The sequence below is a fragment of the Babylonia areolata genome, chromosome 11 (genome assembly GCF_041734735.1).
Source record: "Babylonia areolata isolate BAREFJ2019XMU chromosome 11, ASM4173473v1, whole genome shotgun sequence".
NCBI classification, from domain to species: Eukaryota; Metazoa; Mollusca; class Gastropoda; order Neogastropoda; family Buccinidae; genus Babylonia; species Babylonia areolata.
In genome coordinates this window covers 13,058,542-13,074,662 of record NC_134886.1, presented here as the reverse complement: position 1 = coordinate 13,074,662, position 16,121 = coordinate 13,058,542, and the positions used below count along the sequence as shown (strand labels likewise).

The window sequence follows — 16,121 nt, the reverse complement described above, 5'->3', positions numbered from 1 at the left end:
TACAGGTATTATCCATTTGACCAGAAAATATATTACTGTGCAAATTACCAGACCAATGTTTGCATTACATTACAAAACCCTTCACTCACAACTGTGCATTAAAGATATTGGACGCAAATGCAAGCATTTTCTCTGTATGACTGCAGACAAGCGTGGCATCGATGGACGACTGACCAGTGCCCAGACTGCCCTCATGATGCAGGAGGAGACAATTAGACGCAACGAGCGTGAGCGTAAGGTGCTCTCTGACAAAGTGAACAGCTTGGAAAGAGCCATGACTGCGGCCGAGTCTGAAAAACGTCAGCTGCAGGTCAGTATAGTGCAGGTTTGCCCTGGACACTGTTTGTCTGCAGGTCTGACTGTCTCTTGCTGTGTCTACTTGTAGCCTGCTGTCTTAAGAGAATCGTGCTAGTGTTCCACATGATGCTAATGATTTTATATTTACAGATGTATTGGCATTGAAAAGTGACTGAACCAGCATAAAGGGAGAGAGAGAGAGATGGAAACCGCTATTGCTGGCTATGCCCTGTTTGCTAATTTCCTTGGGAGGAACCAGTTTACAGATTACTCATTGTTGAATGTGTATGTGTGTGCTGTGGAAACAACGATAAGTAGGAATGGGGGTGTGTGGGGGTGGGGGGGTGTACAGGGTTATTTGGGAGATGGTGTGTGGGTGGGTGTTGGGGCTCATGTGCTTTTTTTATGTGTAGCGTTGGGTCTGTGCACTTTTGTTTGTGCTTTCATATCTGTGAAACTGCATGTGCTTTTTTAATATCTATTGTTTAATTTATCTATCTGTTTATTCATTTTTTCTGCTTTGTATTTTATTTAATTATCTATCTGCTTACTTTTTTTTCTCCACAAGACCTGACTAAGCATGGTGGGTTACGCTGTTGGTCAGGCATCTGCTTGGCAGATGTGGTGTAGCGTATATGGATTTGTCTGAACGCAGTGACAATTCCTTGAGTAACTGAACTTTTGTAAGTCCAGAGTCAAGCCCAGATTTTGTCCCAGTTACGGATAACTTTGTGACACTTCTGCTCATTCTTTGGAAATTTGGGATGCTGTGTCATCTTGGGGAGTACAGAAATTGAATATGAATATGAAAAGCATTTGACTTGTATAAGTCATATTTGTCATAGGATGCAAGATACACACAGAAGCAACGTATACTGTGTCAACAAAAAATCTGCAAAACTCTGGTGGGCAAATTGTAGAGACTTTATATTATTAAATCCAGACAAGTGCTGTTGTACATCCCTTGAACATTTGACCTACATAATGAAGACACTGACCAGATTGGACAAGCTGTTGTACAAAATCAGAAACATGGTGGCAGTGCAGTATTATAATATTTTGTTGGTCTGAATATGAGAAAGAACTTCAACTGCATGCTACATAACAAATTTAAAGTATTGACTGATTTTCTCCAGGACCCTAACAAAAGCTGTCACTTCATATTTCACTGTTGTATGGTTCCCCCTCCCCAAGATCATATATATATATATATATATATATATATATATATATATATATATATATATATATATATATATTCCCCACCCCTTTCCCATCATGATATGTTCCATTAACTTGTTCATGTCGTCTGAAAGTGTAGATTGTGTAATTATAAGTGAATATGTATGTGTACATTAGTGTATATGTTGGCCTGGACATACCAGTGTGTGTTGCAAGTTTGTGTGTGTTAGTGTGTGTGGTGTATGTGTGTGTGTTATTTTGTGTGTGAGAAAGCAAACATGCTGTGAGGGAGGGAGAGGTTGGAGGGGGGATTGGCTGGGAGTGGAGAAGGTAAGTGGAATCATAAAGGTTGGGGTAGGATGGGTGAAAGATTAAAAGAGAAAAGACATCTTCCCCTCTCCTCACTCACATACATATACACAAAAAATGTATACAGTGTGTTAACACATCTCTTTCTCCTTTCTCAGACAAAGTGAACATTTATATTGATTGTAACTTTAACAGTTTATGTTTCTGAACATTATGTCATGAATCTATGATTCAGACTTCTATGTTGTGCCTCAGATGTTGAGGTCAAGGACAGAACTCAACAGAGAAGGGCATTCGGCTGAAATAGTGGAACATGAATTTAAGTTGCTTGTTGTTTTTCCTTTTTGTCTTTGTACACAACAGATTCATTTACACACATGTATCACACACACTTACCTTTTCCTAACTTAAGCTGTGTTTGTGACTTCACTGTGGTGTCATCTGTTATCATCACTTTTGTTCTTGCTCTCAGTGGAAGATTGTGAGTTGGTTTATTGTTTTTCTTCATTTTTTTGTGCATGTTTGTAACCCCATTCTGTTTTTTTCATATCTCGTTTATGTTTGCATCCAGATGCTTTAGTCTGGTGGGGAGAGGGCGTCTGGTAGGAGGGGGAGGGGGTGTGAGAAAGTAAAAAGAGAAAGAAAATACATGGTTGGGCATGTATGTATGGGTGTGTAAATGTGCATGACAGGGAGCTTGGGGGGGATTGAGAGGTGGGACGTTAGGTGTGTTTGTTGTAGGAGTAGTCTAAAATTGTGGGGAGGGGGTAATATTAGCACAATGATGTGTGTTAGCTTGTGTGTGTGTGTGTTTTACTCTGGGTGTGTGTATACATATGTGAAAGTGAATATGTGAAAAAAAATAAAAGGAAAAAGTGACGATAAGACTGAATTTATGATAGCCTGTTCAAAAAAGTTTCGTCAACATCCTTCTGTTCCTGACTCTGTTCTGATCAGTAGCACATCTGTTTCACTTTCTCCTGTTTGCAGTATTGGTATAATCCTAGACCAGTCTCTTTCTTTCCAACAGCACATTCCAAATATCTGTAAAGTTACCTACCTGTAACTGCATAGAATCAGTTATGTCCGCCACTATCTCTCAGCTGATGCAGCCAAAACATGTGTATGTGCTTTTGTTCTCTCAAGAATGGATCACTGCATTTCTCTTTTACCTGGCCATCCCAGATATCTGTTGGACAGACTTCAATAAATTCAGAATAACACTACCAGACTCATTTGCAAAGCTTCTAAATTTAACCAAAGTTTCTCCTCTCCTTCAGTCTCTCCATTGGTTTCGTGTGATCGAATAGACTGTTACTAGCTATCCACTCTGACTTTTTCTGCAGTCAAGATCTGGCCCAGAGTATCTTTCTGAACTCCTCCATATCAATACTCCATCTCACCAGCTCCATTCTTCCTCTGATACTTGACTTCTCAGGATACAACACGTCAGAAGTAAGACCTACAGACAGAGATTATTTTCTGTTCAATCGCCAAAGATGTGGAACAAGCTCCCTGATAACCTCTGTCATTCTGACTCCCTCGCCTCTTTCAGATCTGGTCTCAAAACACCTCTTCCCTCAGCAATAAGTTCAGTTGTGGCAGGTCCACTTCTTTGCGTGTGATGTGCTTGATTATGTGTGTATACATGTGTATGTGTACATGTACACATGTATGTTTATGAATGTGTATTTGTATGTGTGTGTATGTTTGATCGTGTGCGTGTGTGTGTGTGTGTGTGAGCATGTCTGTTTGTTTATGTGTGCATCTGTGCATGTGTGTGTGCTTATGTGTGTGTATGTATGGGGGGCAGCGGCTATGTACATATGTATGTTAAAATGTGTGTGTTTTTGTGTGTGTGTGTAGTTTGTTAGTCACATTTTGGTGTGTGTACGTAACATTGATGTAATGTGTTATGTAAACAAAGGTGGGTTTTTTTATAGCACCTAGAGCAGATTTCTGGATAGTGTGCTGTTTAAGTATCAATTATTATTATCATTCTTGTTATTAAAATGTATGGAACATGAGTAAAATAATGAAAAAACAAACATCAAACAATTGTAACATATGTCAAATCGGACCATACTGCAAATCGTCTGCAGTAACAGGTAACATCTTGAGTGAGTGTGTGTGTGTGTGTGTAAGAAAAGAGAGTGTATATCAGTCAAGAGCCTGGGGTTGAGGAAGGTGATAAACAAGTTTGTTCATTGTCACAGTTAATAAGCTGACAAAACTTGTGACTTTGATAGCATTAAACATAAATAAATTATTCATCAGTCTTCTTGATAAACTAACAGAGACTTCACAAGTGTACAGAAGCAAAGATGTCCATGACAGAGTTATTAAAAAATATGGGAATGAATTTTTTATTGTGTGTGTGTATGTTTCTGTGTGCATGGGCATATGTGTGTTTTTCCACACCCACAATCCACCAAGTTGGATTGTTTTCCCCTCCTCCTCTCCCTTCCTTTCGGTCCCTTTCCTTCCTTCCCACTGTCGCTTCCTTTAGGGTGCTGGAAGTCTCCATCATCCAAAACCCAGTGCACATCCAGTCATGTGTTTCCATGTTTGGTTTGCTTTTTCTTCACCTTGATCAAGTAATTTGATGAAAGCTGATTTTTTTTTTTTTTTTTTTTTTTTTTTACGGTTTTTGTTTGGGGGTTTAGATATGGCATTTTCACAAATACAGGGCATTAAAGAAAAGAGAAATGACTGGAGTTTGAAACACTGGATTTATTTGATGCTAATTGTTTGTGGCTGTTGCTTATCAATACAGGTGTTTCATGTTTGTATTTTGTTTTATGTTTGTACTTTGTGGTGTTTTCCAATTTTAATCAGTGTTTCCAAATTTAGTAGGATGATGTAAATCATGTTAGTGTTAACATCAGTGTATTTTTCTTAACACATTCAGTCAGGGCTTTTGGTATTAAAGAATGATGTTCTGTTTCATTCTGTATGTCTGCCTAACTTTCTTTTTCCCACTTTCCCATCTTGTGTTTTTTCTTTTGTTGGTATTGTTTTTATCTGTTGTTCATTTTTGTGCAAATGATGTTTGCATCTATGCATGGATTTGTTGACTTGACACTTGACAGCCTTTGTTATAATGTATCTTTTTGGCCCAGAGTGTTTCTGTCATTTCTTAGCTGTAGTTCCTGCTTGCAGGCCACAAAGTAGCCCTTTTTTCTTTAGCTTATTTGACAACAAAAAAATTTTAGTACTTTTTTTTCTTACAAAAACAACCAAAAGTGATCAGACTTAAGACAAACCTAGAGATTAGCTGTTGAACAATTAAAACAGTAATTTTTTTTAAAACAAGACAAGGGACATGACTTCAAACATGTGGTGCTACCAGCCACTATAGTGAATTGTTTAACATTGTTGACTGATAACTGGGAGGACACAAGTTTGAGCCCATCAGAGATGTGATGTTTTGGTCTGTGGTGGGCTCCTGTCCAGAGTATAGTATGTCATGGGCTCAAATGGGAAGGCTGAGAATGTACAGCTAAGATCCATTCACTTCTCAGATATATCTTTGGCAGTGTTGGTTTAATTTCCCGATCAGCTGTACAAGTGTATGTATCTATTACACCTAAATAGACCGCCATAACAGCATGATGCTCATCATCAAATGTTGACAACACAGTCCAAAATTCTTTGGTATTTTATGCCTTGCTGTCATGGTGACATTGTTTCAAGTTCCCCTCCACTTCCTTGGGGTGAGCTTCTGTTAGGGTTTTCAGTGTTAAAAGATTCGTGGAGACAGTCATTAAGAGGGATGCTCTGACTGTTTTCACTCCAGGGGAAAGTTCAGTTCAGTTTAGTTACTCAAGGAGGCATCACTGTGTTCAGATTAATCCATATATGCTACACCATATCTGTTAAACAGATGCCTGAACAGCACAGCCCAACACGCTCAGAAAATAAATAAATGGATAGAAAATAAATAAATAGACAAATTAATAATTAAAAATAGATAACTAGAATAAAATAAATAGTAATCATAAGTAAATAATAAATGAATATACAACAATAATGATAAGTAAAACACACAAAAATATGTCTTCCTACGTATCGCAGCTGATACTACACACACACACACACACACACACACACACACACATGGGCATAACAGATATACAACAATTTGCAGTCTCACAGACATGAAAGCCAAAACCAAATGTACACAGACCCAATGCTACACATCACAGCTCGAGTCCCAACACAGAAACTCACTTTCACATGCGCGCACACACATCTGCATTTCCGATCTCCGACATTACTCCCACACACACATACATGCATACACACACATTTTTACATATTGCAGTTCCCATCACACACACACAAACACACACACACACACACACACACACACACACACACACACACACACACACACACACACACATATGCACACATTCCTACATACCACAGCTCCTATCACACACACACACACACACACACACACACACACACACACACACACACACACACACACACACACACACACACACACAACACACACACACACACACACACACAACACACACACACACACACACACACACACACACACACACATACACACATATTCCTATATTCTGCAGCTTCCACAATACCAATAATGATCGCAGGTGCACACACACACACACACACACACACACACACACTTCTACATATTGCAGCTCCCACAAAACTAAGGGGCCAGGGGGGGCTTTCAGATGGAAATATTCAGTCCAGCTCCACGATTATGTAATTGGTGTCATCAGAAGTTGACTTAACAGCCTGGATTTAGAAAAGCCATTTCTGAACACCTGAATGGACTCAGCAGCAGTGCAAAGTATCCTCTGGTATGTGGCCTTGCAGTGGCCAAATATTGATAGTACCTTGTGAACTGCTGGCACAAGACTGTGGCAGAAAAGACTGGGTATGGCTGTGTTTTGGGGATGAGGACATGATGGTAATGCCATTAAAGTGATGACATGATAGGGCAGCAAAAGGTGAAAAGAAGCAAATCTAGATACATGGTTTCAAAAAGCATGGGGATACAATTATTTCTGATGGACAGAGGACCTAATGATAAGCATTTTCTGTGTATATGGGGCTTCAGGAGAAGATGGCGAAGCTGAAAACAAATGAATCCAAGCTGGAAGAGGACAAGAAGAACCTGCGACTGTCACTGGATGATGCCGAGACCCGCTGCACCAAGCTGGAGCTGGCCCGGCGCTCACTGGATGGAGAATTGCAGCGCCTCCGTCTGGCCATGACTGACAAGGAGACCGAAAACCAGGTCAGTCACATTGCACTTGTCTGTAGAAACAATCACAGATCTCTGTTCCCCTGATGTTTGCACATGTACACATATATGCACGCTTGCATACATGTATGCATGCACACACATGCACCAGAGGCACACACACACATCTGGACCAAGGATAAATGTGTGTTTATGTGTGTGACCATAGTAATCTTTAACATTGGCATTTGGAACAAGTGGTAGATTAACCAATCTGGGTAGGATGATTGAGAATTGATAAAACCTAAACACCACCTTGAAATACTTCAAAGATCCGTCTTTTATCATGCAAGCTAAAATATTGAAGAAAGTGATGTACATTATGCACACACATTACTACCAGCCTGTATGTTCTACTCATCCTCCATGAGCAACAGTAGAACTCACATGTTATTTGCTCCATGCTCATGAATACTGAAATAGCATGAGCTGTGAAGGCTACAGTCACCTGACTTGTACTGTATTTATTTTAACTTTGGGAAGGTAAGACAGCATGGGTTGCCTTGTCATTTATATTATCTTCATGCATCCAAAGTGAGCTGACATGGATGGTTTTGGAGAGGAAGATAGCTGAGAGTGTTTATAGATAGGTTTTAAAAAGATGAGTTTTTAGTGAAGAGTGAAAAGCAGAGATAGAATAAGATGACTGTCACCATAGGGACATGCTGGACCTGCAGACAATGTATTCAAAATGATAACTGGAAATGAACACCCTTTGAGTGCAACTGGAGAGATGAGAGCTGTGCCAGAGATTCCAAAAGTATGATGAAGACCGAGGGGAAGAATATCATGATCGATAGTACCTGTGGCTGTAGAGAGCGAGCAACACAGAACTGAGACATCTCTGTTGTGTGCACAGGACAATAATGTGTTGGATATGTGTAAGAGGGCTTTCTCTGTACTGTGATTCTGTCTGTATGCAGACTGAAACACCTCAAGGAAGTATCTGGATGACAAACGACTGAGGAGCTATCAAAGAACAACTCTTTCAAGTAATTTTGACAGAAATAGGCCTCGTTTTTTAGGATTTCATTTTCAAGACCAGGTTTCTGTGAGACGCAGTTTACATATCTAAAATATGTTGTCCACAATATGAAATGCAATTTACATGATCTAAGGTGTACACATTATGAGATGCAGTTTACATGATCAAAGATATAATGTCCACACTGTGAGATGCAATTTTCATGATCTGAGATATAATGTACACACTGAAAGATGCAATTTTACATGATCTAAGATATAATGTGTACACTGTAAGATGCACTTTGCATGATCTTAGATGCAATGTCCACAATTTGAGATGCAATTTACATGTAGTGTACTTAATATGAGATGGAATTTACATGATTTAAGATGGAATATTCACATTGTGAAATGCACTTTTTTTTTATTATCTAAGATATAATGTACATACTGTGAGATGCAATTTACTCATTCTAAGATGTAATGTTCACACTGTGAGACGTAGTTTATGTGATCTGAGATGTAATGTACACAGTATGATGTCAAATAAAAACAAATTTTGTATTGTACTTTGTTTTAGTATTAAGACATACACTTTGGTTAAGCATCCCCTGGATCCAGGCAGCAAACTTTCCAGTATTACAAAAATCCACCACTCACAGCAGTGGTATTGTACATGATGTGAAATGTAACATACCCAGTGTGAAATGCAATTCAAAAAATGGGTTTTTTGTTTTGGTGGTTTCAGGTGCTGCAGGACCGTGTGGAGACGCTGACCAAACAGATCCAGGACCTGGAGTCCAAGGCCCAGTCCCTGCAGGTTACCATTGACCGTCTGCACAGCTCTCTGGCCAAGACAGAGGAGGAGGGACACATGTCCAAGGACAAGGTATACCACTGGGCCGGCTCCTCTGTCGTTTCTGTGTTCACCTTATCTTTCTGTCCTGTAGTGGTTCTCTCCTTCCCATCTCTTTTCTTTCAAGTCCTCGTCATCAGATCAGGTGGTGAAGCTGTTGTACTGATCATTCTTGGCATGGAAAATATAGATGTAGGAATATTTTCTTCTTGGGGATTAAAATGGTATGTAAAAAGTTTTCTTTTTGAGTGAGTGTGTGTGAAGACTGAGTTGACTTAACATTAAGAAAAAAAAAAGTTGATTATTGACTGTTGGGAGAACAAAGTAAAGTGGACCATTGCAAGTACTGCTGTGCTTTGTACCTTTCAATTCGAATTTGTTGGTTCATGAAACTAAAGTGATGTAACATGTTAATCATTTTTCTTTATTTGTGAATGTGCAAGTGGAAACAGTTTTCTGCATGTCTCTGTGTTTTGAACCCATGAATGTGAATTTCTGTGAATTTATTCTTTTTTAAGATCATCTGTGTTTGTTGTAATTTACTGTAAGTTTCAGTTGACAAAGCACTACTGTGTATAAGGTACACCCCCTGAATTAAAAAAAAAAAAGAAAGTAAAATCCTTGAATAAGCAGCACTCGTGAATTAGATTTGGTCAAATAATGAACTAGAAGAATTTGAATGTATCTTTTGGTCAAGCAAAACATGGCTGAACAAAACTTGGCGAATTTTCCACCTAGTTGTGTGTGCAAGATATAAAATGAAGAAAATCAACTTAAAAATAGACCCAGTAAAAGATCCAATGTCAGACAGTACCATCTCATTTATGATTTAGATTTGTCATTATTATTTGGTGAGAAGCCTGGAAAGTCTTAACTGACTGAATCAGATAAGAAAAGTTAGCAACAGGGAATTATGGTAGTTATGCTCTGTGTCTGGTTTGGAAAATTTTCAGTCTGATCTGGAAAACAGTATAGAATTTTGTCTGGTCACTTGTGTGGAAACCTAGTAACAAGCTTCTTCCAACATATTGGCTTTCAAATGAAGGTCGTGGCTAGTACCTGGTTTCCCCCTCACATGTCTGTCAATCCTTAAGAAGTCTTTTTATGTGCGCAGTGATGTCTGTCCTTAAAATGTATTTTTGGAGTATTTATGTGTGTGCAATAATTAAATATATATAATTATGTATGTATATGTATCTGTGTGTGAGTATGTGTGTGTGTGTGTGACACAGCACGCGAAAACCCAACTAAAGCCGCAGCCAGGTATTCTTAGCTGTGCACAAAAACACATTAGGGTATTTTGGGTCAAAATAATGGAAATCTAGATTTTTATTTCTTCTTCTTCGTTGGTGGGCTGCACCTCCCACATTCATTCGTATGTCACGAGTGGGCTTTTACATCTATGATCGTTTTTACCCCGCCATGTAGGCAGCCATACTCCAATTTCAGGGGGCGCATGCAGGGTATGTTCTTGTTTCCATAACCCACCGAACACTGACATTGATTACAGGATGTTTAACATACTTATTTGATCTTCTGCTTGCTGTATACACACAAGGGGGTCTGCACATAAGTTGACCTGGAAATCAGAAAAATCTCCACCCTGTACCCACCAGGCGCCGTTACCAAGATTCAAACTGGGGACCCTCAGATTGAAAGTCCAGCGTGTTAACCACTCAGTTATTGCACCCATCAGAGATTTACAAATTTAGCATCTTTGAAGTCTTGTCTTTGCTTTAAAGTTACAATGTTCAGTGCATTTGACTTAGGCTTTTCTGAAATTACCTCAGCTAATGATGTGGCAATACACTTAATGACTGCAGTTGGTAAATGTTACTTTGATCTGGGATCTAAAGCCAAAGTTCAAAAGATTCATTAGCATTATGGGAAATATTTTTTGGTCAAACAACAGAGAGAAAATATGAGTTTTCCTATGCTTTTTTTCATATCAAAATTTATAGTTTACTTAATGCTGAATCTTTCAACACCACATACATTTCAAAGATAATTCTTGTTCTAAAATTACAAGCAAGCAAATATATGTTTTTTTTATGAGCAGGCAGATGTACGTTTTTTTCATAAGGCATTTGTCCTTTTCGGGCACATTTACTTTGACAATTTTTTTTTAAACAAAAAAACTATGATACATAGATCAATTGTTTTTTGTGTTATCTGTGGTTTTTAAAATTTCTGAAAGTACATAAATGTCAAAAATGATAAATTCCAACTTAACCCTTTCACTGCCAGGAAATTAAGATTTAAGTGAAATCTATTTGCCAGTGTTTTTTTTTTTTTTTTCACAAAAAAACGGGTATAAATTTTCAAAAAAAATCTGTGCTCTTTGTTATTTGAGAAAGACCCATAAAAGTATATATTTTCTGAAAGGTAAATGAATAAAGAATACAAAACACATAACGTTTTCCCATTTTATATATTTTTTTGTGACATGCAGTTGTTTTGAAATCAGTGTTTTGTTTTGTTTTGTTTTTGTCACATTTTCAACTTGTTCATTACAAACATTAGTCAGGTGATTTGCATGAAAATATATTTTCTGGACAAATGGATATCTGCACACACAAAATCATACTAGAACAACCACAATAAAAAAAAAAGTTTTTAAAAGAGATAGATACACAATGCATTGTGACTTCTCCAAGTGATAATATGGATGTGAGATCACGCCCCCTCAGTCTCCACCCCCCTCCTCTTCACCCCTCTCACATGATCACTTTATCCAGTGCTCATCAGACCGCATTGGCTGAGTGCCAAGAAAATTGCTCACACTGTGTCCTGCTAATAATTTGGTTAGTTTCCTGTCGTCTGCTAAAGCTGTACAGCCGGCATCACTCACTGATAGTCATATCTTGACCACTCTCTTGATTGCTCCCTTTATTTTCTTTCAAATCGTCCAATAAATGTTCATCACTGTCTTCTCCTTCGAATTTACGCTTCAATTCTTTCTGAGCATCAGCTAAAGAAAGCAATCTTGGTTGATTTAGTTCCCCACGATCACATGTCTTGAGCACGGCGTCAGTCCGACATTTTGTTGAGCGAGTGAGGAAAGGGGCCAGGCAAAACACTGCGACAGTGACCCAACCAAAATGTTCAAATAAAGGACCGCCTCATGACGTAGATGGGGTTTCTAGCAATGAATAGAATCTAGAAAGATTCCCCAAGCTAAAGCGACCAGCATTTTTGTCAACGAACTGAATGCAAACCAGGGAAAAGTCAGAATATTTCGATGATGAGTTATCTTGTCGTTGTAGCAGCGAAGCGTACATGCTTGCGATGCCAAGTTATCTCATCATATAGGCAGCCAAGGGGTTAAGCTGGGTTTTTTTTGCATGCTGTGTCATACACACATATGTATACATATACATATATATATATATATATATATATATGTGTGTGTGTGTGTGTTTGGAAATGTCAACAACAGTAGACCTGGCATGTCTTTAAAACTTGTAATCTTAAATGTAGCAAATTTTGGCTGTGTCAACAGCTTCTTCTGGCAAGGGCATAGAAATGAAAGCTTTACAGGATTGGTAAATAGCAACCAGTGAGTAAAAGTCAGGTAAAAATCTGGTAAAACTGGGCAGGTAACAACATGCTGCAGCAAACCAATTTCAGAATTCAACTCACACTCCACACACAGCAAGGAAGTGGGCCAGGCCTAGAGAGAACTCAGTCAACCCACCCACAAGTGCACCACCATTATTCTCTGGGAGCAATTTGCCCCAGAACAAAACCATCATATCAGTATATTAAATGCAAGTACATACACATAAATGCACACACACACACATCACACACACACACACAACACACACACACCCTTCATGTTAGTTGTGAAAAAATGGATTTTTTTCAAATTATTAATCAGTCAATAATAAAGTGAGTGCTTTGAAACTTTGCCAAATATTAGTCCATTCTATTTTTTATATTCACACAAAATTTCACAGCTGTATGTACTTGCATTTGATTTTTTTAGATATTTTTCTTATAACATAGTCAAACAGCCTGTACAGAGAGTATAATGAAGGAAGTCATTGGGCAGTATAGAATGAGTTAAAGGTATTTTTCTCTATGTGTATATCTATCCTTAAAAGGTATGTATGTGTCTTTGTGTGGGGGCAGTTAAGTGTGTTTATATATCTGTCCTTAAAAGGTATTTTTGTGTTTGTGTGTGCAGTAATGTGTGTATATGTATTTGTCAATGTCTGTATCCGTGAATATCTGTGTTTGACAGGTACAAGCACTGAACATGTCACTGTCAGACAGCAATGCGGCGATCAGTGACCTGGAGGAGAGGGTGGCTCAAACACAAAGGGCTCTCAAGAACAGCGAACAGGATCGATGCGTGCTCAAGGAGCGACTAGATGTGGCCATGTAACTTTTCCTTTTTTGTCTCATTTTTTATTGTCATATTTACACATAATGCAAGTGCGCACACGCATGCACATACACACACACATACACACACACTGTAAATAGTACCTAATAATATTGCAGGTAAGGTCTATAAAACATCATTATCTAAACATAGGATATAAACAAACACACACACACACACACACACACACACACACACACACAGTGTGCAGTGTACTTCATAGGACTGCAGGCAAAGTCTATAAAACACCACTATGTAAATATAGCACACACACACACACACACACACACACACACACAGAGAATGTACAGTAGTACTTTATAGGACAGCAGGTAAATAGTTAAAACACCACTATGTAGATATAACACACTTACACGCACAGAGCACAGTAGTACTTGACAGGACCACAGGCAAGGTTTATAAAATGCAGTGTAAACATAGGGTATAAACACAACACACACACAAAGAACTCTATGGTATTGATGTATTACGTCTCCAGTCAAGGTCTGAATGATGCCAAGAAGCAGAACCTTACCTTGTTGGAACGACTGCAGACCATGCAGAATGAGGTGTCAGAGTCTGAGGTCCGCTGTGCTGAGCTGGAGGGTCAGATCCGTCAGCTGAACAATGTAAGTCCCCTGGCTCATGCTGGTTTGAGTGAGGCGTATGTGGATCCTTGTGAATTTCACGTCTGTGTGTGTGTGTATCATTTCTGTATATTAGTTTGACCGAAGGAGGAAGGTGGCAGGATAGGTAATATGTTTATCTGCCTGATGTCAGTTAGGGTCAGGGTTCGATTCCCACTCTTACCTTTTCTCCCAAGTTTGACTGGAAAGTCAAACAGCCAGGTCACACCCACAAGGACTGCTTTTTTCCACAGCTGGTCCACCCCCAGGCAGTGGGTGATAGTCACTTGGTGGCTCACTTTCTTCACACACAAAAAGAAAAATGACTGTCAGCATATTTAGGCAATGATGATATAATGAAAGAGAGATATATACATATATATATATGTGTGTGTGTGGAGTGATGGCCTAGAGGTAACGCATCCGCCTAGGAAGCAAGAGAATCTGAGCGCGCTGGTTCGAATCATGGCTCAGCCACTGATATTTTCTCCCCCTCCACTAGACCTCGAGTGGTGGTCTGGACGCTAGTCATTTGGATTAGACGATAAACCGAGGTCCCGTGCGCAGCATGCACTTTGTGCATGTAAAAGAATCCATGGCAACAAAACGGATGTTACTGGCAAAATTCTGTAGAAAAGTCTACTTTGGTAGGAAAAACAAATAAAACTGAATGCAGGAAAAAATACACAAAAAAAATGATTGGCACTGTAGTGTAGCGACGCGTTCTTCCCCCCCCCCCCCCCCCCCCCCCCCCCGAATTTCACACAGAGAAATCTGTTGAGATAGAAAGAAATACAAAATACTCTCTCTCTCTCTCTCTCTCTCTCTCTCTCTATATATATATATATATATAACCACACAAACATATCTGCAAGCAGTTTAATGCTGCTACCTAGGCATATACAGTGCACCCTACCAGCACCACACATATACATTTTAATAATGCACATTATATACTGACAGTGTCACATACACACATTTTCAATAAAACATAATAAAAACTAATGCCACAAGCATAAGTTCATTCAAACTACCTATTTCCTTATCACATCAGCCAGGTACAGATCATGTATCCAACTGTTGCCAAGCAAAATTCAGTCCAGTGGAGGCTGATTTCCCTCAGAAGCTGTGAGCAGTGGGCTGAGCCTGAGCACCCTGACAAGAACAGATCCAGCTCATCTTGTCAGTGCTGATGTATCTCAAGTCTGTGTCACAGGCGACCTGGCAAACACTGAAATTTAATTTCAATAATTTGATTTCTCTCGAGTAAATCACACACAATTTATGTACACATTTGCAGACCTCTGAAAATCAACAATGGACAATGTGGAATTAGAAACATTCAAATCAGTTAAATGTAATTTGCCAACAGGTGGCAAAACTGATGTTTTAGATAATTTTATAAACCTTCAACATAGAATTGTTTCTTTGGAAAACATATTTACCCCATTAATTATTCTTTGTTGAAATGTTGTGAAAATGGACTTTCAAACACACAAGACAGGCAGGTTTATATTTTAAAAAATTAATTATTGCATGGTGTGTGTGTTTAAGAGCACTGATGGGAGTGGGGAGGGGTTGATAAGAAGATGGATGGTGTTTAATGTGTATGAACGGTTATTTATAAAATACTAGGAACAAATTGAATGGAAGGCTGTATTATCATTTACGCACATATTAAATCCAGAACATGAACACAAACTGCCCTGCAATGTCCTACATTTTAATCGAAAGGATGCCACTCTACATTTCATGTAACAGCCAATTTGGCAAGTGCACTGCAGCAGTATGTACCAGTGTTAATGTTGACTGTATACCACACATACAGTGACAGTCTTTCAGAGTAATTGAAGAGTGACGTACCTGCACATTGAGAGAATGATAATGTTTTTGATTGATAAAATAATTCTTGAATTCACTTGACAACGCCTGCATGGATGCAGATGCATGTTCCACCCTTCTTCATCTGTAAAGTTTCAGTTTCAGTAGCTCAAGGAGGCGTCACTGCGTTCGGACAAATCCATATACGCTACACCACATCTGCCAAGCAGATGCCTGACCAGCGGCTTAACCTAACGTGCTTAGTCAGGCCTTGAGAAAAAAAAAGGTGAATAAATAATAGATAAATACATAAAAAAAATTACTACTACCACTACTAATAATATGTATAAGGCGCAAAAACCTGATGAAGTCAAC

At 38.8% G+C, this 16,121-nt stretch overlaps 1 protein-coding gene across 8 annotated transcripts in view; it reads left to right on the top strand.

The window, feature by feature from the left end:
- The window catches only part of LOC143287546 (uncharacterized), a 178,517-nt gene that overhangs the window by 151,780 nt on the left and 10,616 nt on the right, over positions 1–16,121 (top strand). For all 8 annotated transcript variants that reach the window (XM_076595609.1, XM_076595608.1, XM_076595607.1 and 5 more), the window contains 5 exons: positions 147–310; positions 6,899–7,078; positions 8,799–8,939; positions 13,156–13,295; positions 13,799–13,928. In XM_076595609.1, coding sequence (XP_076451724.1) covers positions 147–310; positions 6,899–7,078; positions 8,799–8,939; positions 13,156–13,295; positions 13,799–13,928 — 755 coding nt within the window. The remainder of the gene's footprint in view (positions 1–146; positions 311–6,898; positions 7,079–8,798; positions 8,940–13,155; positions 13,296–13,798; positions 13,929–16,121) is intronic.